Raw genomic sequence first — 27,192 nt, forward strand, 5'->3', positions numbered from 1 at the left:
ATCCATGGGAGAGTGTCACAGATTTACTGAGGGAACTGAAATGGCAGGCCCTTGAGACAGGCATAAACTATCCTGAGAAAGTCTATTAACAAAGTTTCAAGAACTCGGTTTAACTGATTTCTCTAGGGATATACTACAACCTCCTACATGTCACACAGGGATTGTGAGGATAAGATCAGAATAATTACTGTATGCACAGAGGCATTCAAACAGTCCTTATTCCCATGCTCTATACTTAAATGGCACAGGAATAAACCCTAATAACTGGTACCATGGGATGTACCCTCTGCCATGTACCTTACGGTGGTTTGCAGACTACGGATCTATATGTACATCAGGAGACAAGTCTGGTGGGCAATTTTCTACCATATGATAAGGATCTTGTGCTTCCGGAGAGGAACAAAAAATCCTTTGATGCACTTCACCCAGATGATTGGCTTTGTCATTGCCAGTGCCAAACTTGTTTGGAAGATGGAACCAGATTTCAAGGTTTTTAGTTCACTAGGGTAAGGGTTGCTTAGACGGTAATTCTAAAGCAACTGAGTAGTCTGACTATAAATTTCACCTGCTGTTCTTAGGTGAAGAAAAAGTTATAACATCCTGTTGCTGTGGATTTATCAAAGCATTAAAGAAGCTGAGAGACTTTCCCTAAATAAATATGCCACCAACTAACATTTCAGTTTTCTCTGTCTTGTATGATGAACTTCGGCCAATCAAAAGCTCCAAAAGGTAAACTTACTTGACATGTATAGCTCAGCTGAAAAATTTAATTTGTGTTGGCAACTACCAAATTAACAGTGGATTTGTAAGTGTGTGTGGCAAAATCCATTGAATTATGGCTGAGAATGTAATGCTGAGTGTACATGTTTATATAATTGCAACAGGAGTAGTGGTAAATTTTTCATATTGCAATGAACCATGTAATTTGACCTGATTTATTGTATTTACTCAAAGTAAGTTTTCTTTCTCTGCAATAAGTACCGCAGAAAAACCAGCGTGTTTCAACAGTAGAATCCTCTTGAGTGCACAGAAAATTGAAATAGTGCCTTTTTTTCCGAAGATAAAGTAAGCAATTGTGTAATAAAATAAGCAGTTGTGCTACAAAATACACAAAATGCTGTTTTACCTGATATATACTGCTTAAATCAAGAAAGCCAAAGTACATAAGCCTAGTTTTCTTGCAATTTTTTTAAAAAATTACGATGTTGTTCATGTTTAGTGGGCCATTCATTTTCCTTCTTTTCTTTGTGTACTTTGAACGGTGAAGTTTTAATAATGAAATGTTCGATGTGGAAGCTATGAAAATTAAGCACTGAATGCCGAACTGAGATGGATATAGGCATTTCAGATTTTTACTGCAGACCAATATAAAAACATGCAGACAGCAGTATGGCTCAGAAGCACATTTTCATATATTTTATTATGTTATTTTCCAGAGCTATAATATTGGCTGCTGCTCCAGGCGAAGTTCTGCCTAATTTTCCTGAACCTACTCATGTGTTCAGCCCACGAGTCTGTCAGCTATCTGTGGTAGTTGATGAGAATAAAGTAAGTCATTCTATTTCTCTTAAAGAGAGACATAGATTACTTGTTCCTTAATATTAGTATCTGAAAAAGTATGGTCACACAAAGTACTTCATCTACAGTGTCACATACGTGTTCTTTTATTCAAAACCATTATGGCAGGTACTTGTGCTCTCCATCCATAGAAGTTTACCAGATCTTCCATCAAAAAGCCCAAACTAATTTGGAGTAACTTTTTTTTTACCTGTTTAATGAAGTGTTGCTGTGTCTGCAGGACAGGACGTAGTAATTATCTGTATTAATGAAAAAGTTCTTGACATTTAATTAACAATTATTCATTTCTTTCAAAGAAATAGTGTGAAACATGATACCTATTTCTTTCGAAAATGACGAAAACTTTGTTGTTATGAAAAGAAGCATATGGTGTCCAGGTATTTATCTCCACTCTGTTGGTATTTAACAGAGTTAATTGCAGTAGTCATAACATGTGCTCATTTATAAGTTGAAGGCATCTTTATTCTTTGAGCATTTGAAGAAAATAATTCCTAAAGGCATGTGTTCAATAGAAAGTCAACTTCCGCAAGTCACGTGTAGGAACTGTTTGTGCAAAGTTCCTTGATATGAAACCCCTTCTGCAAGTTAGTGTAAAAAGTTTCTTGAAGCTTGCTACAAGCTTTCCTCAAACTTCCAGAAGTTTTGTGTGTTCTGTACAAAAATGTCAATGTTGAAAAGTGAATTGTAAATGTGAACCAATGAAAAAAAGAAGTTATTTATTCAGGAAATGGAATGCTTTTCCTGTGTTGTGGGACATGAAAAGTGGATTTCACAATAGTGTTAAGGAGCGGGGCACATTTGAAAATATTGCAGCAGATATTCGGAACTACAGAAAAACCTCACAGTTTGCAAAATAAGGATGATTAAGAAATTTATAAAACCAAGAAATTTAAAAGCGGATAGTTACAGAGGATTCGTACAAAAGTAGAGGGGAGTATTTCGATTCCACAAAATTTGTATGTCACTCCTACATACCCAAGAAACAGAGGATAATTTGGTAATCAAAATAAACTTAATGTTCTCCAAATACATGGTCCTGTCACATTGATGTGACCATCGCCAATATTCAACATCAATGTACAATAACCACTCACAGACTGTTTGGCAGCTCTAGCAGTGGAGGGTATACAAAGTGTGTCAGATGGATACAGCAAACAGTGCAGTTGTTACTGTAATGAGGAGACAGTGCTATTTATTTGACATCCAAAAGGATATAATCATTGCCCTTAGGCCCAGGGTGGATGCATTTTTGAAATGGCTAAGTTTGTGAACTGTTTGCATGCCACCATAGTAAAAGTATACTGTGCATGGAAAAATTTCACTATCCGAGGCATTGTGGTGCGCCATGGGCCAGCTAAATGGTGGCTGCAGTGGTGTGTATGGGTGAATAGTCATGCAACTTTGAACAACTGGCTACCCAGATGATCCAACAGTGTGTTAATAACGACCGTTCAGCGAACGTTGATGTGTATGGGCTTCCATGGCAGGCACCTTTCTCATGCACTATGCTGACTGCTGTTAATTGTCGACAAAGGCCGGAAATTGCACACCAATACCATAGCTGGGTGTTCACTGAGTGGCGACTCTCACTTCATGCTCTGTTGAACGGAAGGCTGTTGGCATGTGAACTGATAAGTCTGAATGCAAATACCCTGTAACAATCTTTGGAAGGGTCCAGGCTGTAGGAGGGAAAAATATTATGGTCTGGGGAACGTTTTCTTGGCATTCCCTATGTGATTTCGTCATTATAGAAGCCATAGTGGATGCATTGGTGTCCCACAGTCTTTCTACTTCTCTCCTTTTCCACTCCCCCTCCTTGCCGTCCATCTAACCTCCTGATTAGGCCTAGCTGCCCCCCCCCCCCTCTCCCCACCATGTCTGTGCATGCTCCCACAAGTAGCTCTTTACTGTTCCCACTACTATTCTGCTAACCCCCCCCCCCCCCCCCCCCCCCCCTGTGCCCCAGCCTTCTCCTTGCCCCCACCACACAGATTGCTTCTCCTATCATGCACAGTTGCTTACAGTCTGGCATATATATATATATATATATATATACACACACACACACACACACACACACACACACACAAAGATGATGTGACTTACCAAATGAAAGTGCTGGCAGGTCGACAGACACACAAACGAACACAAACATACACACAAAATTCAAGCTTTCGCAACAAACTGTTGCCTCATCAGGAAAGAGGGAAGGAGAGGGAAACCCTCTTTCCTGATGAGGCAACAGTTTGTTGCGAAAGCTTGAATTTTGTGTGTATGTTTGTGTTCGTTTGTGTGTCTGTCGACCTGCCAGCACTTTCATTTGGTAAGTCACATCATCTTTGTTTTTAGATATATTTTTCCTACGTGGAATGTTTCCCTCTATTACAACTATATATATATATATATATATATATATATATATATATATATATATATATATATATATAATAGAAGGAAACATTCCACGTGGGAAAAATTATATATAAAAACAAAGATGAGGTGACTTACCGAACAAAAGTGCTGGCAGGTCGATAGACCTGTGTTTGTTTGTGTGTGTCTATATATATATATATATATATATATATATATATATATATATATATATATATATATATATATATATATGTCTTTAAATATGTCTGCTTGTGTCTGTATATGTGTGGATGGATATGTGTGTTTGTGCGAGTGTATACCCGTCCTTTTTTCCCCCTAAGGTAAGTCTTTCCGCTCCCGGGATTGGAATGACTCCTTACCCTCTTCCTTAAAACCCACATCCTTTCGTCTTTCCCTCTCCTTCCCTCTTTCCTGATGAGGCAACAGTTTGTTGCGAAAGCTTGAATTTTGTGTGTATGTTTGTGTTTGTTTGTGTGTCTGTCGACCTGCCAGCACTTTCATTTGGTAAGTCACATCATCTTTGTTTTTAGATATATATATATATATATATATATATAATGGAAGGAAACATTCCACGTGGGAAAAATTATATATAAAAACAAAGATGGGGTGACTTACCGAACAAAAGCGCTGGCAGGTCGATAGACACACAAACAAACACAAACACACACACAAAATTCAAGCTTTCGCAACAAACTGTTGCCTCATCAGGAAAGAGGGAAGGAGAGGGGAAGACGAAAGGAAGTGGGTTTTAAGGGAGAGGGTAAGGAGTCATTCCAATCCCGGGAGCGGAAAGACTTACCTTAGGGGGAAAAAAGGACAGGTATACACTCGCACACACGCACATATCCATCCACACATACAGACACAAGCAGACATATTTAAAGACCAAACTGCGTGTAGTATATTAAAAGGAGTGGTATTGTGGTGGCAGATTATGAAAATGAGGCTAACAATTGTCTGACGAAGAAATAATGGCGTTAAAACCTGTGGGAAGCGGCTAAAGATGATCGGTGATGTGGGAAAAACGGAAATGGAAATAAAGCGAAAGTTATTAGAACTGGCCGAAATGGTTGTTTAAAAGGTGAAAGGAGCTGTTTGTGAACTAGAAACGGTGGATATTATAGCGGCGGTAGTGCTGAAAGCGGCAAAAAAATTTTTTGGTTATGGTTTGGAAGTGGGTTACGTATTGTTGAGTATATATGTAGGCGGGATAAAATAGTATAGCAGATTACGGTAAAAAGGAGAAGGTGAATACAAAGTGAAACTACTGGCAAAAACAGAAAGAGGAAAATAAGACGACAGAAAAGATTTCGAAATGGAACAGTGACAATAACAAACGTAATTGTTGGATTCAAATTAATGATATCAATATAATGGAAGGAAACATTCCACGTGGGAAAAATTATATATAAAAACAAAGATGGGGTGACTTACCGAACAAAAGCGCTGGCAGGTCGATAGACACACAAACAAACACAAACCCACACACAAAATTCAAGCTTTCGCAACAAACTGTTGCCTCATCAGGAAAGAGGGAAGGAGAGGGGAAGACGAAAGGAAGTGGGTTTTAAGGGAGAGGGTAAGGAGTCATTCCAATCCCGGGAGCGGAAAGACTTACCTTAGGGGGAAAAAAGGACAGGTATACACTCGCACACACGCACATATCCATCCACACATACAGACACAAGCAGACATATGTCTGTGTCTGTATGTGTGGATGGATATGTGCGTGTGTGCGAGTGTATACCTGTCCTTTTTTCCCCCTAAGGTAAGTCTTTCCGCTCCCGGGATTGGAATGACTCCTTACCCTCTCCCTTAAAACCCACTTCCTTTCGTCTTCCCCTCTCCTTCCCTCTTTCCTGATGAGGCAACAGTTTGTTGCGAAAGCTTGAATTTTGTGTGTGTGTTTGTGTTTGTTTGTGTGTCTATCGACCTGCCAGCGCTTTTGTTCGGTAAGTCACCCCATCTTTGTTTTTTTATATATATATATATATATATATATATATATATATATATATATATATATATATATATATATATATATATATCTGTGTGTGTGTGTGTGTGTGTGTGTGTGTGTTTTTCTCTTCAGCATAATGGCATCTACCAACAGGACAATGCAACGTGTCATACAGCTCGCAGTGTTTGTGTTGTTCAGAGAGCGCCAAGATGAGTTCACTGTACTCTGCTGGCCACGGAACTCTCTGGATTTAAACCCAGTCGATAATCTGTTGGACCACCTCGATGAGGTTGTACGCGCAATAGATCCTTAACCAACAAACCTATTGCAACTGGCCGTGGCACTGGAGTCAGCTGGCTCCACATCCCTGTCAGTACCTACCAAAACATCATTGACTCTCTTCCTGCATGTCTTGCAGCTGTCTGCACTGCAAAAAAGGTTTTCATTCAGACTTTTGACAGCTGGTCACATTAATGTGACTAGACAGTGTAGTATGTAAAAATCAGTTTAAATTTTTCTTTGAGCGGTCACATGGTACACAGCGACACCGCCAGAGGGCAACATCAAGGAGGCACTCCCCACACCAGATGCCTCTCTGTTCAAATCTATCCCAAATAGATGTCGCTCATAAACTGGAATAAATTTATGCTTCTGCCACAAGACAGTCTGAAGTGTCCATCCCATTCACCTGTAGTAGTGTCAGTCGCCAAAGAGGGCACTGGCAGCAGGAACTACTTTCTGCTTTCTCCAACAAGGTGACGCAGGCGAGATTGTTCTGCCCTTCGCGAATAAATGTGGATGCCCAACAACACTTGGCCTTTCCCGGTTGCCAGCAGTTGCAGTTCTTGTCGCAATTTCGCAACTACTGTTCCTGCTGATGCAGATCATCAGTTACTGCCGGTATAGCCAGCTGTTATAAACAAGTGATTTTTAGACAGTAACTGCTGAATGTCTTAAGTGATATTGTTATCCAAAGCTCGAACTCAGTGCTGTTAGATACATCCATCCAGGCTGAACTTAATTTAGATTAGATAGTCCTGTTTCACTGTGCTAGGTTAGATTAGAATGTAAGACTTCTTCTACAGAGCCATGCATCATTCATCACTTGTAGCTGAGTATTCTGTATACATTTTTTAATAAATGTGTGTTACTTGTTTCATTTTGTGTTGCTCATATTTCATATGCTGTAGACGTTAGTATGCAAGCCAACTACCCTGTATGGCAACATTTTTTGTGTAATAGAGGGTTCGCCCCATCCTATCTTGGATTTTGGGCATCAGACTTGTGTTATGGAATGTAATAAATAGGAGACACTGGTATTGCCATTCTACTTACCCTTCTGATAAAAAAAGTATTTGATATATTCCTTTTGTACATCCTTGAGTGACTGGCCAGTTATGTATGTTTAATGGTTCAATGGAACATTTGTTTTGGCCTGTCTGTCATCACAACATTCTCCTTGGGTTTGTAAGTATTGCGAATAAAACTTTTCTAGGTAGTGCATGACAGCAACTGCTACTCTCCCGTGTCATTCTCCTATCCTTTCGGCATCTCCTTCAGTGATTCCCTCTTCCTCTGAATCTACCCCAAGGAACACTGTCCCTTTTGGACACTGAAATTCCTGTGGCTATTAAAGAGTGTCATCGTGCCCTCCAAAGCTACTAATGGTAACCATCTCTCAACCACCTCCTGGTCTTTAAACAGCTTCGTGCCCGGGCCCATTACCTAATTAAACGCCAGAAACAGATTTGTTGGGAATGATGTGTCACTGCCATATGGCAGCATACTCCCTGTTTGCAGCTATGGGCAGAGATAGGCGCATTTTTGGCCGCCGTCCTCCTACTGGTGTCCCGGGAGTTTCCCTGAATGATATTATCCTCACCAGCCTGGTCTCTGTTGCTGAGCATTTTGCTTGGCATTTCACCCAGGCCTCAGTGTGTGCCCTCTGTCCGCCCGCATTCCATCTTCTCAAACACCATCTGGAACGACTTGCGTTCCCCATCGTCTGGAGTTTTGCAATGCACCGTTCAGTGAGTGGAAACTTGCCAGCACCCTTGCTCTCTGCCTCAGCATGGCTCCGGGACTGAACTGGGTGCACAAACAAATGCTTAGACACTTATCGGTGGCTAGCCGACGTTGTATACATGTCCTTTTAACCTGTCTCTGGACTGAGGTGGACTTCTCTTCCCAGTGGTGAAATAGTGTCATTATTCCAGTTTTGAGAATAGGTAAAGTGCCTCCTCAGATGGATGGCTATGATCTGATCAGTTTAACCAATGTCCTCTGCAAGTTACTTGAATGTATGGTGAGTCGAAGACTGTATTGGATCCTTAAATCCTGAAATGATACCACATGGCACCAACACATCCTTGCCATCTTACATGAATTGGGCCTCTGTGGCCCACTCCCGATTTTTATCCAGAACTTTCTTTCATGTCACACTTCTCAAGTACAGGTTGGTACCTCCCATAGCACCTCCCATCTGTAGGAGAATGGGGTTCCGTAGGGTTCTGTTTTGAGTGCCTTTCTCTTTGGTGGCCACCAGTGGTCTGGTGGCAGCTGTTGGGACCTATGATGTCTCCCTCCTTGTATGCTGATGACTTTTGCATTTATTTTTGTTCATCTGTGACGGGCATTGCTGAATGCAGACTGCAGAGTGCAGTTTTGGTCTGTTACTCATGGCTTCCAGTTTTCAGCTGCAAAGATCTGTGTTAGGCATTTCTGTCATTGCCGTACAGAGCATCCTGATCTGCATCTGTACCTTGATGACCGGCCCCTCAATGTGGCGGACTCTCATACTGTTTTGGGACTGGTCTTTGATGCCCGGTTGACATGACTTCCCCATCCTTGTCAACTAAAGCAGACTTGTTGGTTGCAGCTCAACACTCTTTAATGTCTCATCCATACCAACTGGGTCAGCAATACCAACTGGGGTATGGATTGCTGTACTTTGCTATTGCTCTAGAAAGCTTGGTCCAGTCCAGTCCAGATTATAGAAGTCTTGCGTACTGCTCGGAGTCACCTTTGATGTTACAGTTGCTGGACCTGACATGCTACTGTGGAATAATACTGGCAATTGGTACATTTTGAACTTGCCCTCCTAGTACAGGCAGGGGTTCCACCAATGTGGGTTCTGTGCCAACACGTTACACATTCAGTACTTCCTGGAGCACCCAACCTACAGTCTCCTCTTCCCAGACACAGAGATTTGCCTCCTATAATGGCATCCAGGTCTGGGCTTATTAATGCCATTTATGTCTGGTTCCTTTTTACAGAACTCCAGCTTTTTCTCCACCGTGGTGCATCATCTGTTCAGTTCTGTTTTGATCTATCACAAGGTTCAAAAGGCTCAGCTCGGCCTGAGGCACTCTACCATCAGGTCTCCATTCTCGCCATGTTTCAGGGTTCAGAAGTAGTCTATAGTTAAGGCTTGATGGTTGCCGGTCACACTGGCTTTGCATGCATTCCTGTGGGATGGCTGCAGTGTTTTCAATGTGGAGTTAGTAGCCATCTCTAGTGCATATGGGCATATCCGTTCCTGCACTGCGGAGTCCTTCCTCAGTTATAGCCACTCTCCAAGTAGTTTATAGCTCTTGACAGTGTTAACCTCCCCATCCCTTGGTCTTGGCTCTCCACAATTCCCGTTTTTCTCTCAATGTGGCTGCTTGGTGGCTTTCTCTGGACCTGGGTCATATTGAGATCTTTGTGAATGAATTCGCTGACAGACAGGCCAGATTAGATACCGGCCACCCGACTTCAGAGATTCGTATGATGCCATCAAGGTCTAAGGATTGGGAATATAGAATGACATACTCAGACTTTGCCTAACAAACTACAGGGAATAAAGGAGACGACAAATTCGTGGAGGTCTTACATTTACTGTCGTGGTGGTGGCCATTTGACGGTGGTCCATAGTTTGCTGGACTGTCCTAACCTAACCTCCTTGCGGCAGACTCTTTAATCTCCCTAGCAGACGATACCTAAGTAGCTGACCTGGTTTTACAGATTGTTCATGGGGGGGGGGGGGGGGGGGGGGTGTTATCACTCTCTCTAAGGGAGGCCGCCTCAGCCTTGTCAGCCCATTGAGGGATTGGCAGGGTGCCCTGTTGCTTCTTCTACCCTGACCAGCTACCTGGGCTTCGTGGCCTACCCCAGTCCTCACCCTACCTGATCTTTTCCTCTTCCTCCCTTTCTTCTATGTTCTGCCTGACCTTGTGTTCTTTCTCTGTTTTCCTGTGCTTCTTTCACACTGTCTAATTTGCTAGTCTTTACTGTGTATTGTTGAGTGCCAGGGGGGGGGGGGGTTATATGTCCCTCATCGCAGTTTCTGCCATTGTGGGCTTCTGGCTGCTCGCTGAATGGGGCACCTTGCCTGCCTTTCTTCTTTTCCCCTTTTCTTCTTCCTTTTCCCTTTTCAAGGCTTTGTTGGCATTCACTAGACTTTGGGGTTTTCTTTCCTTGGGTTTTGCATACTAGGCTCTACTTTGGGGTGTTCCAGGTAGGAAGGACTAATAACTCATAGTTTGATCCCTTTAATCCTTAAACCAACCAAAAGAAACTGCTTCCACATTACAAGAAGACAAAGCAATTTCAGCAACATGCAAAATGTTCCTCAAGCAGCAATTTACTCATACATCTGCACAATATTGATGCTCTAAGTGTTACGATTTATGAGGATTTTATCTGTGAGCTTTCTATGTTTATTAAATATTTGAATAACGGTTTCACTGCAGTGCTCTGTGTTACATCGTTGGATCTGTAGTGTAGTACTGTCTCACACATCTCATTCCACTAGAGATATTATATCTAGTCCATCCATACGGGGCAGTCACCTGGTAGACCCTAAGCGAAATTTTAGGCACCTATGTTCTTTGCCTTGCCGTTGGTGGGGAGGCTTGCGTGCCTCAGCGATACAGATAGCCGTACCGTAGGTGCAACCACAACGGAGGGGTATCTGTTGAGAGGCCAGACAAACGTGTGGTTCCTGAAGAGGGGCAGCAGCCTTTTCAGTAGTTGCAAGGGCAACAGTCTGGATGATTGACTGATCTGGCCTTGTAACAATAACCAAAACGGCCTTGCTGTGCTGGTACTGCGAACGGCTGAAAGCAAGGGGAAACTACAGCCCTAATTTTTCCCGAGGGCATGCAGCTTTACTGTATGATTAAATGATGATGGCGTCCTCTTGGGTAAAATATTCCGGAGATAAAATAGTCCCCCATTCGGATCTCCGGGCGGGGACTACTCAAGAGGATGTCGTTATCAGGAGAAAGAAAACTGGCGTTCTACAGATCGGAGCGTGGAATATCAGATCCCTTAATCGGGCAGGTAGGTTAGAAAATTTAAAAAGGGAAATGGATAGGTTGAAGTTAGATATAGTGGAAATTAGTGAAGTTCGGTGGTAGGAGGAACAAGACTTCTGGTCAGGTGACTACAGAGTTATAAACACAAAATCAAATAGGGGTAATGCAGGAGTAGGTTCAATAATGAATAGGAAAATAGGAATGCGGGTAAGCTACTACAAACAGCATAGTGAACGCATTATTGTGGCCAAGATAGATACGAAGCCCACACCTACTACAGTAGTACAAGTTTACATGCCAACTAGCTCTGCAGATGACGAAGAAATTGAAGAAATGTATGATGAGCTAAAAGAAATTATTCAGATAGTGAAGGGTGACGAAAATTTAATAGTCATGGGTGACTGGAATTCGAGGGTAGGAAAAGGGAGAGAAGGAAACATAGTAGGTGAATATGGATTGGGGCTAAGAAATGAAAGAGGAAGCCGCCTGGTAGAATTTTGCACAGAGCACAACATAATCATAACTAACACTTGGTTTAAGAATCATGAAAGAAGGTTGTATACGTGGAAGAACCCTGGAGATACTAAAAGGTATCAGATAAATTATATAATGGTAAGACAGAGATTTAGGAACCAGGTTTTAAATTGTAAGACATTTCCAGGGGCAGATGTGGACTCTGACCACAATCTATTGGTTATGACCTGTAGATTAAAACTGAAGAAACTGCAAAAAGGTGGGAATTTAAGGAGATGGGACCTGGATAAACTGAAAGAACCAGATGTTGTACAGAGTTTCAGGGAGAGCATAAGGGAACAATTTACAGGAATGGGGGAAAGAAATACAGTAGAAGAAGAATGGGTAGCTTTGAGGGACGAAGTAGCGAAGGCAGCAGAGGATCAAGTAGGTAAAAAGACGAGGGCTAGTAGAAATCCTTGGGGAACAGAAGAAATATTGAATATAATGAAAGGAGAAAATACAAAAACGCAGTAAATGAAGCAGGCAAAAAGGAATACAAACGTCTCAAAAATGAGATCGACAGGAAGTGCAAAATGGCTAAGCAGGGATGGCTAGAGGACAAATGTAAGGATGTAGAGGCCTATCTCACTAGGGTAAGATAGATACTGCCTACAGGAAAATTAAAGAGACCTTTGGAGATAAGAGAACGACTTGTATGAATATCAAGAGCTCAGATGGAAACCCAGTTCTAAGCAAAGAAGGGAAAGCAGAAAGGTGGAAGGAGTATATAGAGGGTCTATACAGGGGCGATGTACTTGAGGACAATATTATGGAAATGGAAGAGGAGTAAATGAAGATGAAATGGGAGATATGATACTGCGTGAAGAGTTTGACAGAGCACTGAAAGACCTGAGTCGAAACAAGGCCCCCGGAGTAGACAACATTCCATTGGAACTACTGACGGCCGTGGGAGACCCAGTCCTGACAAAACTCTACCATCTGGTGAGCAAGATGTATGAAACAGGCGAGATACCCTCAGACTTCAAGAAGAATATAATAATTCCAATCCCAAAGAAAACAGGTGTTGACAGATGTGAAAATTACCGAACTATCAGTTTAATAAGTCACAGCTGCAAAATACTAACACGAATTCTTTACAGAGGAATGGAAAAACTAGTAGAAGCCAACCTCGGGGAAGATCAGTTTGGATTCCGTAGAAACACTGGAACACGTGAGGCAGTACTGACCTTACGACTTATCTTAGAAGAAAGATTAAGGAAAGGCAAACCTACGTTTCTAGCATTTGTAGACTTAGAGAAAGCTTTTGTCAATGTTGACTGGAATACTCTCTTTCAAATTCTAAAGGTGGCAGGGGTAAAATACAGGGAGCGAAAGGCTATTTACAATTTGTACAGAAACCAGACGGCAGTTATAAGAGTCGAGGGACATGAAAGGAAAGCAGTGGTTGGGAAGGGAGTAAGACAGGGTTGTAGCCTCTCCTCAATGTTGTTCAATCTGTATATTGAGCAAGCAGTAAAGGAAACAAATGAAAAATTCGGAGTAGGTATTAAAATTCATGGAGAAGAAATAAAAACTTTGAGGTTCGCCGATGACATTGTAATTCTGTCAGAGACAGCAAAGGACTTGAAAGAGCAGTTAAATGGAATGGACAGTGTCTTGAAAGGAGGATATAAGATGAACATCAACAAAAGCAAAACAAGGATAATGGAATGTAGTCTAATTAAGTCGGGTGATGCTGAGGGAATTAGATTAGGAAATGAGGCACTTAAAGTAGTAAAGGAGTTTTGCTATTTGGGGAGCAAAATAACTGATGATGATCGAAGTAGAGAGGATATAAAATGTAGGCTGGCAATGGCAAGGAAAGCGTTTCTGAAGAAGAGAAATTTGTTAACATCCAGTATTGATTTAAGTGTCAGGAAGTCATTTCTGAAAGTATTTGTATGGAGTGTAGCCATGTATGGAAGTGAAACATGGACGATAAATAGTTTGGACAAGAAGAGAATAGAAGCTTTCGAAATGTGGTGCTACAGAAGAATGCTGGAGATTAGATGGGTAGATCACATAACTAATGAGGAAGTATTGAATAGGATTGGGGAGAAGAGAAGTTTGTGGCACAACTTGACCAGAAGAAGGGATCGGTTGGTAGGACATGTTCTGAGGCATCAAGGGATCACCAATTTAGTATTGGAGGGCAGCGTGGAGGGTAAAAATCGTAGAGGGAGACCAAGAGATGAATACACTAAGCAGATTCAGAAGGATGTAGGTTGCAGTAGGTACTGGGAGATGAAAAAGCTTGCACAGGATAGGGTAGCATGGAGAGCTGCATCAAACCAGTCTCAGGACTGAAGACCACAACAACAACAACAATTTGTTTTCATTGAAATTTCCCATGAATCATAGTTGTGATCTCTCACTATGATTCAGCGAGGCAATTTGACAATTATAACAGTTGCTAGTTCTGCAAGTTTCACAAGAGAGATTCTGTGAAGTTTGGAAGGTAGGAGATGAGGTGTCGGCGGAAGTAAAGCTGTGAGGACGGGTCGTCTGTTGTGCTTTGTTAGCTCAGATGGTAGAGCACTTTCCTGCGAAAGGCAAAGGTCCCAAGTTCGAATCTCGGTCCGGCACACAGTTTTAATCTGCCAGGAAGCTTCAATTATAACACACTTTTTCAATAAAAACTATGCAACATTTGTGCTGACAGTGTATGACAAAAATCCTCCAAATTTCAATCAGCAAGAACTGATGTTCAGTATGAAAGCAGACTTTGTCTGTTATTATCAATGTAATTGTTGTAACATTGAAGGACACTTTTGTGTTAAATGCAGAGGTGAAATAAGGGCAAAAAGTTTTCCTGCCTTAAAAATCGACGTATCTTCCTAATTCCAAGACTGTTATTAATAGTTTCTTCATAAACAAAAATTGGTGCTGAGTGCAGTGTACTGGAAAACTCCCTCACTTTCTTTCTCCCAGTTTATTGCTTTGAGAATCTTTGAATTTAAATACAATTGTAAGAACTGAGATGCTGGTATAATATGTCTCAGAAAACAGTCAGGATCCTATGTATTAAATTAATTTTGAAAGATAGTCCCGAATTTCTGCAAATAACTTCGACAGTCGAGGTAAACCCATGGGAAAACAAAGTAAGCAAAGAATCTGAGGACAAGATGCTAAAAAATTGGAAATTATGCAACACAGAAGTGTAGTCACTCCAGTATGTATTGTTTTCCTGAATTGTAATCTATGTGGCTTGGTGAATATTTAACGATGTTTAAGTCACAGCTCACCGTTGGAACAATATAACTGATCAGTGAGTATTTGTAAGCCTGTTCACAAACATAAGAAGGGGCCCCTCAGGTTTTCGAAGTTGACCCTTCCTCTTTTACAGTTTACTTCTAACTGCAAATGGGTGGATTCGGCACCAAGGCGTACTATAACAGTAAGGGATTCTATGTCCGATCTGCCAGAAATTCGTAATGGTCACAAGAAAGAAGAGATGTCTTATGGGGGAGAGCCATTAACACATTTTCAGCGACTGGTATGTACTGATGAATGGATATGAAAAAACAGTGTAAAATGAATTAAACTTAATAAAATCTTGTTGTCTAATCATGTGCAGGTTCGTGGCAACCAATACCAGCCAATACTTCGTGACCACATCTGCAAAGAAATGGCACCTATAATTGAAGCTCGTATTGCGAACATTCCTACAGGTGTTGGATCTGATTGGAGAGATTTACCAAACATTGTTGTTCGTCTAAGTGATGGCAGTTACACTAAAAAACTGTAAGTTGATGTTCGGATAAATCTGGCCATAGTTTATGAATTACCATTGAATGTGGTTATAAAGCCTTCTGAAACACAGATTTTGTTGTAATTGCGTAACTTGTAGTTGCACAGATCAGAATGATCTTGTTTGACTACTCTTAGCAGAGAAGCATATTGTGAAATATATTTTTTTGTGTTCAATAATAAACTTAAAGTAGCAGTTTAGAAAAGGGTGTTTTTATTATTATTATTTTTATAGTAGAAAGGGAGATGGAGAAGGAAACAGCAACTTCACTGTGTGAAACTGAAAGTTACTATTTAATAATTTACAAATAGAGGAGGCCACTCACCGAATAGTAGAATCATTTAGTCATTGACAGGTACACAATAAAAAATGAAAACATGTTAGCTTTTGCATTACATAGTCACGTGTCATTACTAGCAAATAATTAATATATGACATTATATCTGATTAACTGATATAAACAGTGAAGACAAAAGTCTTTATAAAGGGGCGAATGTTGAAACAACTGATCACACTTGAATTGAAGCATTCATTATGCGAGGTGTGTTGAAAAACTAGGGTGACTTCATATTTTTATGAAAAAATATTTATTTATTCATCAATATTCACGTTGTCATCTTCAAAGTAATCCTCCTCAGATAAAATACGCTTGTGCCAACGCTTCTTACAATCATCGAAGCACTTCTCATAAGCACTTTTTGGTAGAACGTTGAGTACTTCCAGTGATGCAGTTTTTTTATTTCTTCAGTTGTTGAAAATCTCCCATCCTTTCACAGGTCTCTTCAGTTTTGGGAACAGGAAAAAGTCTCAGGTGGCCAAATCCAGTGAATGCTGTGGCTGAGGCATGATTGTCGTGTTGTTTTTGGCCAAAAAATCTGTCACAAGCAACGACGAATGAGCAGGAGCGTTGTCATGATACAAAAGCCATGAATTGTTTTTGCACAATTCTGGACTTCTTTTGCGTATAGCTTCTTGCAAACTGTGCATACCGTCAATGTAATACTCCTTTTTGACCATATGACCTTGAATCAAAAATTCATGATGCACTAAGCCACAGTAACTTGGGGGTAAAATAATAATAATAATAAATAAAAAAAAGAGTGAGCAAAACTGTGACATTCGGTCGAACTTCATGTGCTTTTTTCGGCCTTGGCTCTCTGGGATGCTTCCATTGGGACGATTGAGCTTTGGTTTCATCGTCATTACCGTAAACCCATATTTCATCACCAGTTATGACCCTTTTGAGCAAATCAGAAACATCATTGACGTCATTAAAGAGCTCCTGAGCAGCGCTCGTGCGTCGGTTTTTCGAGAAGTTTTGGAACAAACTTCACTGGCACACTTCTCATGCCCAAAACACTTGAAAAAATTGCTTGACATGAACCAACCAATATGCCAACATCCTCTGCAACTTCTCTTACAGTAATTTGACGATTTTCCAAAACAGTTTTCTTCACAGGTTTCATGGTATTATTTGTTGTTGATGTGCTGGGGCGTCCAAAGCGAGGTTCGTCATTGGCATCTTCTCGGCCATCTTGGAAGAGCTTGTACCACTTCTAACCTCTTTTTTTTTTTTTTTTTTTAAAAGAGCAGACTCACCGTGTTCGGTCATGTGTACTACCATAACAAAAATTAAGATCGATAATCGAATGTACGTTGCCCACGCAATTTGAAAAGTCACCTTACTTTTTGAACAGCCCTCGTGTGGTGTGCTGACAAATTCATTAAATGAAGATAGCATATTAAATTGTCAGATTAAGCATTTTTTGCCAACATTTATTTGATGTAAATGTGAGGAGCTATCTTTGGCTATTTCAATGCCCTTCAGTTTCATTAATCAGTAGAAAAATATGAATATATATGACGTCCTTTTTTATGGTGGTGATTTCATCACTACAGATGATGCAAAACTATCAGTACTCCAGCCACAGGCATAATTTGTATCACTTCAGGCAGGGGGTTACCTTCATAGCCTCGGATGTTATTGAATTTAGCATATCTTAAAATTCAGGGGTAAGTAAGAAACACGTATTTTTTTGTTTTCTCCAAAAAAATTCCTGCCCCGGTGTAGAGGCCACCAAAGATGACACTGTGAACACAATTTTGAAGATGCAAATTTTGGAAAATTTTTTAAAATGCTGTATCTCTGTAACAATTCTAGATATTTTGTTAGTTTTTTTTTTTTTTATTTGAAAGGTAATTGCTTTATGATTACAATGGAATCCTGCATTTGGACATATCTGTCAAAGTTTCTTTACTGTCTCATTTTGAATTTTTTTTTTATAATTTACAGATTTTTTTTCCAAAATTTCCAATCCAGAAAAGTTAGTTATTTCTTTTCACTGTCTTTGTTGCAGTTATTTCTTTTCACTGTCTTTGTTGCAGTTATTTCTTTTCACTTTCTTTGTTGCAGTTATTTCTTACACTTTGTTGTAGTTTCATGTCAGTTTCTTTGTCGCATTTGTTCATTGCAGGTTTCTGTATTGTTCCGTGTTAATTTGTTTACTGAAGAGGCTTCTAAGAAATCTGAGACCATCCAGCGAGTTCTGTGTTTTCTTGAGGAATTTGCCAGTTGATCGCAGCATGTTTTGTGAGGACTACAGTAGAGTCCCGTTAACCCAAACTAATTGGGACCGGACTTTGTTCGGATTACCGATTTGTACCGATTTGTTCGGATTACCGATTGGTTCGGATTAGCTGGAATTTCTAGACTGAAGTATACCAGGCAGATAAGTAGATACACCATGGTAACAAATGGGAACAAGTGTAGAAACAATCGCTCACTCTCACTTCCTGCCCTTGTTGCTGTGCATTGTTGAGAGCTTTGTAATGTCTGAGGTCAGTGCACTGCCAGTTGACTCGCAAAGTGCTTGGTTGTGTTAGTTACCGATTGCTGGCACCCGTAACAGTTGTATTGTATTTGTTCAGGTGTAGTGGTGTGCGTATTTTAGTCATGAGTAAACGGAAACAAACAACGTTAACTGTCAAATAAAAACCGAATGCTTTGAAGTGGATAGACAATGGTGAGAATGTATCTAAACTGACAATGGAACTGGGTGCTGGTAAAGCAACCATTTGTGATTGGAAGAAGAACTGAGTGAACCTTGAACAGTCCTGTGCAACATCTTCGGGGAAAAACACTCGAAATTCGGCAGTCTTTGAAACCCAGTATGATAAAGTGGATGAAACTCTTTTCCTTTGGTTTATGCAGGAAAGAGAAAGGGGACCTCAGTTGAGTGGAGCACTGCTTCTGGAGAAGGCTGTTTACCTGAACAAGTTAATGAATGGTGGTGAGTCTTTTAGTGCGAGAACGGGTTGGTTGGACAGATTCAAAAAAGTCGTGGAAGCCCTCAGCTAATAATTACTGGAGAGAAGCTTTCTTCTGACCGTGATGCAGTGAAGGAATACTTGGGTGAGTTTGAAAAAATGATAAAAGAGGGAAAGTATTGTCCCCAACAAATTCATAACGCTGACGAGACTGGCCTTAATTTTAGGGCATTGCAAACAAAAAGCCTGCTCCTGGTTTTAAAACGTGCAAAGATCATGTGACTTTATTAGCGTGCAGCAACGCTGCTGGTAATCACAAGCTGCCCTTAATGCTGATCGGCAAATCTGGTTGGCCCAAACTGCAACATGAAGTCCCTGCCCGTATATTATCGCAACCAGGAAAAAGCCTGGATGGATGGTAAGCTGTTCAAAGAATGGATTCACATCAGTTTGTTCCCTCTGTTTGACAGTTTTCTAAGGAAAATCATTTGTCTCCCCATGCAGTCCTTTTGATTGATAACGCGCCACTGAGTAATTACGTGATGGAGAAATTGCGGTGAAGTTTTTGCTGCCGAATGTCACACCACTTCTACAACCGATGGACGATGGCATACTGCAAACATTAAAACTGATTTACAGACAACAGCTTTTAAGAAATCTGATCCAAGATGATAGCATTCCTTTAGTGGACAAAATAAAAAGGACCAATGTGAAGGATGTTGTTTATTGGGCCGCTGAGGCATGGCAGAATATTTCAGAAAATACTCTGAGAAAATTATGGAGAAAACTGTGGACATCTCTTGAATTAGAAAACTGTGGACATCTCTTGAATTTCAGGACAACCTAGTGGAAAATGAAGAGGAAAATCTACTACAAATGATACAGGAAGGTAGTGAAGGAGATATAGATGAGTGGATGGCAGTGGATAGGGCATGTATGGAGAACCTTACTAACGCTGATTTAGTTGCTGCTCTGATTCGAGACCAGGAAGAAGTGGGCGGCTGCGACGGAAGTGACAATGGACCTGAAAGCAACAAAGTAGAGCTGGTGCCACCAGTGACACAGCAGAAGCCCTTGATCTCACGTTACATTATTTGGAGCAACTGCCCACTGATACATCTGCTGATTTTGATGTTTATGAGACGATGGCACAACTATGCAACGTATAAAAGACTGTCTTCATTACGCTGAAAAACAATGACTGTGTTTTTGTCATCTAAAAAGTACGGATAAAATGTCCGCTGTAGTTTAGTAAGTTAGACAGCTTTCCTTTCATCGTTATGCATTGTTTAAACCTAATGTTTTCTTGCCAATTTTTCTAATACAAGTTTACTGTACTGTGTAAATTAAAATAATGTACATGTACAGCAGTTTACTGCACAGTTTTCCATACATAGACTAACATTTTTCATGCCTGGATTAGCCAAGCATTTGGATTACCGGGGTTTGGATTAGTGGGACTCTGCTGTATTTGAATTGCCTTCTGACTGGGGCCACAGGAGTGTGAAGTATGCTGGCTATTTGCATATCCATAAAAGAGTTATGTATGATAGGGGAAAAAAAAACTTTGTTCAGGTTGGGAATAAGTGTTCTCATTTGAAGACTCTGTTTCAAAGTGAAAATGTTTCCAATGACGACTTTTTGTGTTGTAAGTGTTTTGACAGAATAACAACAGTGATAGTATCTGAACAAGGCGAAGCCTCCCATGGTGCAGATGATTTGGATTTTACATCAGTAGAGGAAGAATTAAATACCTTGAATCAGCCAACTACAGAAGTAGGTGTTAGTCGTGTTAAGAAACTGTGGTCAATGAAGTAAAGTCATTAGCTCTATGCATCAAGAAAGTGCAGAGAAATTACTAAAGCTATGGATGAATACACTACAGCAAAACTGACCACACTCTTCAAAGTAGAAATTCCATCTTCAGAAGAAAATGAACCAAAGCACTCTTTCACCTCTTGCCAGGAATTTTTCACAAATATCAATTCAGCTATTGAATATTGTGCATCCTATAGTGAAGAGGTGCAAGTTTTAACTATTATTCCATAGACTATTTTCAAAGAAAACAGTTTTTAACCATCATCAGTATCAAAGTACATGGTAGAAAAGTCAAGAAATGTGAGGTTTGTGAAAGGAGTCTTTGGAAGACCAGATCCCTATTATGGACATGCTGTAGAAGCAGCTAAAGTTCAAATAGTGCAGTCATTTTATCCGGAAGATAAATGGGGCTGTTCTCGCCAGATTGCCAACAAAAAAGACGCTATAACTGTAACAGTTGAAGATCAAAACGTTTTGGAAGTGAAGAGGTACATGAGTCGCAGTATTAAAGAAACTTTTGCAATTTGTAATAGCAACTATAAAACTTCACATATTGGAAGACCAAAATTTTATGCACTGCGACCTAAGTGGGTAGTTCCACAGCAACCTAGAGATGTCTGTTTGTGTGTACTGTGCGAATTTTGAACATAGTGTGGTAACTTTTAAGAACTTTCTGGAGCATGTGACATATGACACCTTGGTTGGGTGTGTGAAGTCATTAGTAGTCTGTGATATAAAGCGAGAGACTTGTTTGATTCAAGAACGTGGTGACTGCCGTGGAAAGGGGTGACTGTCTTTACAGACACTTGGCCTGGAAGACGTAGCAGGTAAATCTACAAAAATTACATATGTGCCACAGGAGGAAAATACGCTAATTAAGAAAACTGTTGCCTTTGACAGTTTCATTGATGAACTTGGTAAATGGTCAGTGAACGCAGTAACACACCAGCATCTGAAGAAATTGCAACAACAACACATTGCAGAAGTGAAAGGGTGTGTACAGGCTGAAAAACTATGTTTAGGCTTCAGTGTGATTTTGCTGAGAAATGGTCTGTAATTCTGCCATAAGAAGTACAAGGGTGTCATTAGAGTAATGACCAGGTTTCAATTTTGAAAGGAGTGACACATTTTCAAAACAAGACCACAAGTGTTGCAGTTATAAGTGATGACACAGGACATGACTCAGCACATACTTTGCTAGCAGTGCACAAAATTCTTTAACTGCAAACAGGGACAGAGAAGATCATAATTATTTCTGATGGTGCTCCTAGTCATTTTAAAAATCGTTACTAGCTTTCTGTCGCTTGTGCCAACTGACTGGGTATACAGTGATACTGGTCACGGGATGGGGCCTTGTGAGGGTGTAGGAGGCCTGCTGAAGCACCATGCTACAAAACATAATCTTTGAAGACCAAATACAGCTGTGATTCAGAATGCTGAGGATTTTACAAGAGTTGTGAATCTTACACATCGACAGCCCTCATTGTTTTGTCCAGCTAGGAAATCAAAGAATTCCGTGAGCATAAAAAAGAAGAATGGGCCAAACAAACTACTCCTGTGAAAGAAATTCAGAAGACACAGTTATGGGCGAACTCATATTGCACTCACTTTAAAGAGAAAAAAAGAAGAAATTTTGTTTGTTCTACCAACACCTCAGAATCAGCAGGATAATATTCAGATTCACAGTCTGAGAAGGGGGACATTGGTGGTATGTGTGTGTGACTGATTGGTGGATTGCAGAGATTATAGACACCAGTTATGAGTTAAACAAAATTGTGGTGAACTTATGCTACCACATGGACTAGCTGCTGGATATAGGTTTCCAGCTGAAGGACAGCAACAACACCATCAGTGCTCACTTTTTCATTGACTCACTAATTTCTGTACAAAACAGAGCGCACAGAAGTTGTATAAATTGAAACCTTTAAGTCTTTGGATCTTTCACATACATTTTGGAGCAATTTGAAATGCTTGAAAAATGAGTCTCTTACTAATCTTTCAAAACTGAAATTATGTTAAATAAGGCTAGGTTTTGATTTTTATGAGCCTGTTACATGATAATGTGGTATTAAAACAGGTTTTATGTATGGCAAAAATTTCATTTGTAAAAGTGGAAGCTCTCCTTCTCGGGCAATATAGAACAGAGAGAGAGAGAGAGAGAGAGAGAGAAAGTTATCCATAAATTATAAAAAAATTCAGAATGCTATAGTAAAATAACTTCGAAAGGTAAGTCCAAATGGAGGATTTTTTTGTAATCATAAAGCAATTATCTTTCAAATTCAAAATAACAGCAACAACAACAACAACAACAACAACAACAACAAAATATGTCAAACTGTTCCAGGGATACAGCATTTTAAAATTTTTCCCAGAATTCGAATCTTCAAAATGGTACGTGCAGTGTCATCTTTGGAGGCCTGTAGCTTGGAGCAGAATTTATTTATTTTATTTATTTATTTATTTATTTTTTTTTTTTTTGAGAAAACAAAGTGTTCCTTACTTATCCCTTCATTTTGACGTATGCTAAATTCAATAACATACAAGACTATGAAGGTAAGATTTTTCCTGGCTTGCCTGAATTGATATGGACTGTGCTCACAAGAAGTTTCCAACCAAATCACTAATTGAGAAATAAAAATGCATTGCAGATACATACCATAACTGTAGACTAAAAGAGTGTTTTGTGCATAGAGAGTAACTCTTGATTTATGGAATGATATCCATTTTCATTATCAGGAGGTGCAGTTCCCAAACTGCCAATAAAAAAATGTGACACTGTGTTACATTATTCTTTCCTTTTCCAACTAAGTTTCTTTCTTGAGATAGGTAACATTATTTGGGTGGGGTGAGTTGAACATAGGGTAGGTACACGCCGGGAGGGGGGGTCTTACTTGAGGGCGAAAGGAAAGATGAAGAAAAAGGCATCAGGAAGGGTAAAAGATGAAAGGAGTACTTCAGTGAACACTGTCAACTGCAGTGAAGTGGTGTTACAAGAGAGGGATGATGTAACATACAGTGTGAATATAGATGAAGAAGAAATTAGAAATTAGGAAAATAATACAAATAAAGTGTAATATATAGAAAAGGAAATAGTACAGAAATTCACTTTTTTGGGTTGGAGGGAGGGTGAACCAATAAAAAAGAAATAGGATAAAGCACCAATTGTAAAAGTAAAGCGATAGATAAGGGAATAGAGGTTTAGTTAAGGAGAAGGGTTGGATGAGAGAATATGTTGGAGAAAAAGTTTCATGTCAGAGTGTCAGGTATAATGTGTGAGGATCTAAAAAGTTAATGCAGTATAGCAGGCATTCAAGTGTCCTGGTTTGCCGTAGAGCATTTACAGCATCTACAAGCTGGACATCATCAAGACAGATAACTCGTCTATGCGTTCAGTAGTGATCCTGTTAGAAATCCAGCTCGTATATCTCTGTTAATTTGACAGTTTTCTGACCATAATTTACTTTTCTGCAATTACCCACATTAAGTCACTATTTAAAGCAAAGAAATTTGAGCTGATTCTATCGAAGTAAGACATGCAAACTACATCCAAGGTATGAAAAATAAAATTTATATTTCATGTACCCACAGTATTTACCAAAAGGAATCACGTGCTTCATTACTTAGAAACAAAAGCAAGAGAAAATCTGCTAAAAGTAAATGGTACTTACATAACTCCCTGACAACAGTTACCTTTCATTCATTTACTCCTTATGGTTAAAGCCTGAAAGAATTATTCTGAGAAGCATGTTTTGCCAAGTTGATACTTGGTTATATAAAGAATGTGAAGTGTAGGAACGTAACACTGTTTTACATAATGATAAATAAGAAATTTTCTTCAGAAATCCAATACAACTGTTTTGAAATCATAGAAGGAACATTACAACTCTTAACAATAAAGATTGTTTGGCGATATTTTTATTACAGCACTGTAGGTAAAAGATTTTCTTGCAGGGCAACAAGTATCAAACTGGTTTAATATTTTACTCCATTATATTCTTGTATTTTATTGTGTAACATAGTTCTATCATAAGAAGAAATTGCGTCAATTTCTTCCAAAACTGTCACATTATCTGTATGGAGGATCGAAAGATTAAATGTGTCATCTGTGAGTCATAATTTATCTGTTTCAGGATTTACACACATCACGATAAAAAGAATGGTCGATCTTCAACTGGTGCACTACGAGGAGTTTGTGCCTGTGCTACTGGAAAACCTTGTGATCCCATGGATAAACAAACTAACACTCTAATACCATGGTGTCTGCCTCATACAGGCAACAGACATAATCACTGGGCTGGATTGTACGGACGGCTTGAGTGGGATGGATTCTTTAGCACAACTGTAACAAATCCAGAACCAATGGGCAAACAGGTATAGTAACTTTCAGGATAGAATATCAGTTGTTTCTTTACATCAGACAGTTTAAGCCGTAAATATATGTGCTTTCACATTGTGACCACAAGCATTTGGTTAACTGAATATCGTGATAACCCTGCAATAGAAACCAATCTCATTCTTCATATTCTATGAGGGTGACACTGAAATTTTTTTTAAAAATCGACTAGTATATTTTTTATTTTTTTTTTTTTTTTTTAAGCGATTCCACTGTTTTTAAAAATGTTTGTCACAGCATCAATGCATTTTTACATTCAATGAAAGTAGTCCTGAAAGCAATGCAACTCTTCTAGAAGCATTTCAGAAACCAGGTTTTTACAATGAGATCTCATGATAAATCTGTCAAATCTAAAGGTCGTAAATTCAACTAAATACCTAGGAATTACAATTACGAGCAACTTAAATCAGAAGGAACACATTAGAAAATGTTGTGGAGAAGGCTAACCAAAGACTGTGTTTTACTGGAAGGACACTTAGAAAATTAACAGATCTACTAAAGAGACAGCCGACACTACGCTTGTCCATCTTTTTTTAGGATACTGCTGCACGAAGTGAATCCTTACCAGATAGAATTGACGGAGTCCATCGAGAAAGTTCAAAGAAGAGCAGCATGTTTTGTATTCGTAAAATAGAGGGGGGAGAGAGTCACTGAAATGATATAGGATTTGATGCAGACATAATTAAAACAGGCCTTTTTCACTGCGGCAGAATCTTCTCACAAAATTTTAATCACTCACTTTCTCCTCTGAATGCAAAAATATTTTGTTAACACCAACCCATATAGGGAGAAACGATCATCATAGTAAAATAAGGGAAATCGAAGCACACACTGAAAGATGTAGACGTGTTTGTTTTTTCCGCGTACTGTACGAGATTGGAATAATGGAGAATTATTGTGAAGGTGGTTCGATGAACCCTCTGCCAGGGACTTAAGATGTGATTAGCAGAGTATCCAAGTAGATGTAGATAATTGTTTCTATGACACATTGTTTAAATAGCTCGAAAACCATTATGACCTCTCAGCTAGTAATAAGTATGGAAGGTTGGAACCTATTTCTTTGAATGGGGAGATACAGTATTGTGACTTTGAACTTATAGTGGGGTCAAATCAGTCTGGATCAGCTATATGAAGAATTTTGTGATGTGAAAGATTAGTGACTATATCATTAAGGATGGTGCTTTATGTACACATGTGAAATTCTTCACACTAGGGCCTCAACAAAAAGTGACAAAATATATCTCAATTCATATGTGTTATACTGAGCATGTTGTTGTTGTTGTTGTTGCTGCTGTTGTTGTGGTCTTCAGACCTGAGACTGGTTTGATGCAGCTCTCCATGCTACCCTATCCTGTGCAAGCTTTTTCATCTCCCAGTACTTACTGCAACCTACATCCTTCTAAATCTGCTTAGTGTATTCATCTCTTGGTCTCCCTCTACAATTTTTACCCTCCAAGCTGCCCTCCAGTGCTGAATTTGTGATCCCTTGATGCCTCAGAACATGTCCTACCAACTGGTCCCTTCTTCTAGTCAAGTTGTGCCACAAACTCCTCTTCTCCCCAATTCTATTCAGTACCTCCTCATTAGTTATGTGATCTACCCATCTAATCTTCAACATTCTTCTGTAGCACCACATTTCGAAAGCTTCTAATCTCTTCTTGTCCAAACTATTTATCGTCCATGTTTCACTTCCATACATGGCTACAGCCATACAAATACTTTCAGAAATGACTTCCTGACACTTAAATCAATACTGGATGTTAACAAATTTCTCTTCTTCAGAAACGCTTTCCTTGCCATTGCCAGTCTACATTTTATATCCTCTCTACTTCGACCATCATCAGTTATTTTGCTCCCCAAATAGCAAAACTCCTTTACTCCTTTAAGTGTCTCATTTCCTAATCTAATTCCCTCAGCATCACCCGACTTAATTCGACTACATTCCATTATCCTCGTTTTGCTTTTGTTGATGTTCATCTTATATCCTCCTTTCAAGGCACTGTCCATTCCGTTCAACTGCTCTTCCAAATCCTTTGCTGTCTCTGACAGAATTACAATGTCATCTGCGAACCTCAACATTTTTATTTCTCCTCCATGGATTTTAATACCTACTCCGAACTTTTCTTTTGTTTCCTTTACTGCTTGGTCAATATACAGTTTGAATAACATCGGGGACAGGCTACAACCCTGTCTCATTCCCTTCCCAACCGCT

General features: G+C 39.7%; 1 protein-coding gene across 3 annotated transcripts in view; it reads left to right on the forward strand.

Annotated features, from left to right (window-relative positions):
* LOC126484267 (DNA (cytosine-5)-methyltransferase 1-like) overlaps positions 1-27,192 on the forward strand; it is a 265,477-nt gene that overhangs the window by 222,344 nt on the left and 15,941 nt on the right. For all 3 annotated transcript variants that reach the window (XM_050107689.1, XM_050107690.1, XM_050107691.1), the window contains exons 23-26: positions 1,437-1,548; positions 15,098-15,247; positions 15,329-15,495; positions 24,718-24,958. In XM_050107689.1, the coding sequence (XP_049963646.1) occupies positions 1,437-1,548; positions 15,098-15,247; positions 15,329-15,495; positions 24,718-24,958 (670 nt within the window). The remainder of the gene's footprint in view (positions 1-1,436; positions 1,549-15,097; positions 15,248-15,328; positions 15,496-24,717; positions 24,959-27,192) is intronic.

Source organism: Schistocerca serialis, chromosome 6 (genome assembly GCF_023864345.2).
Source record: "Schistocerca serialis cubense isolate TAMUIC-IGC-003099 chromosome 6, iqSchSeri2.2, whole genome shotgun sequence".
NCBI classification, from domain to species: domain Eukaryota; kingdom Metazoa; phylum Arthropoda; class Insecta; order Orthoptera; family Acrididae; genus Schistocerca; species Schistocerca serialis.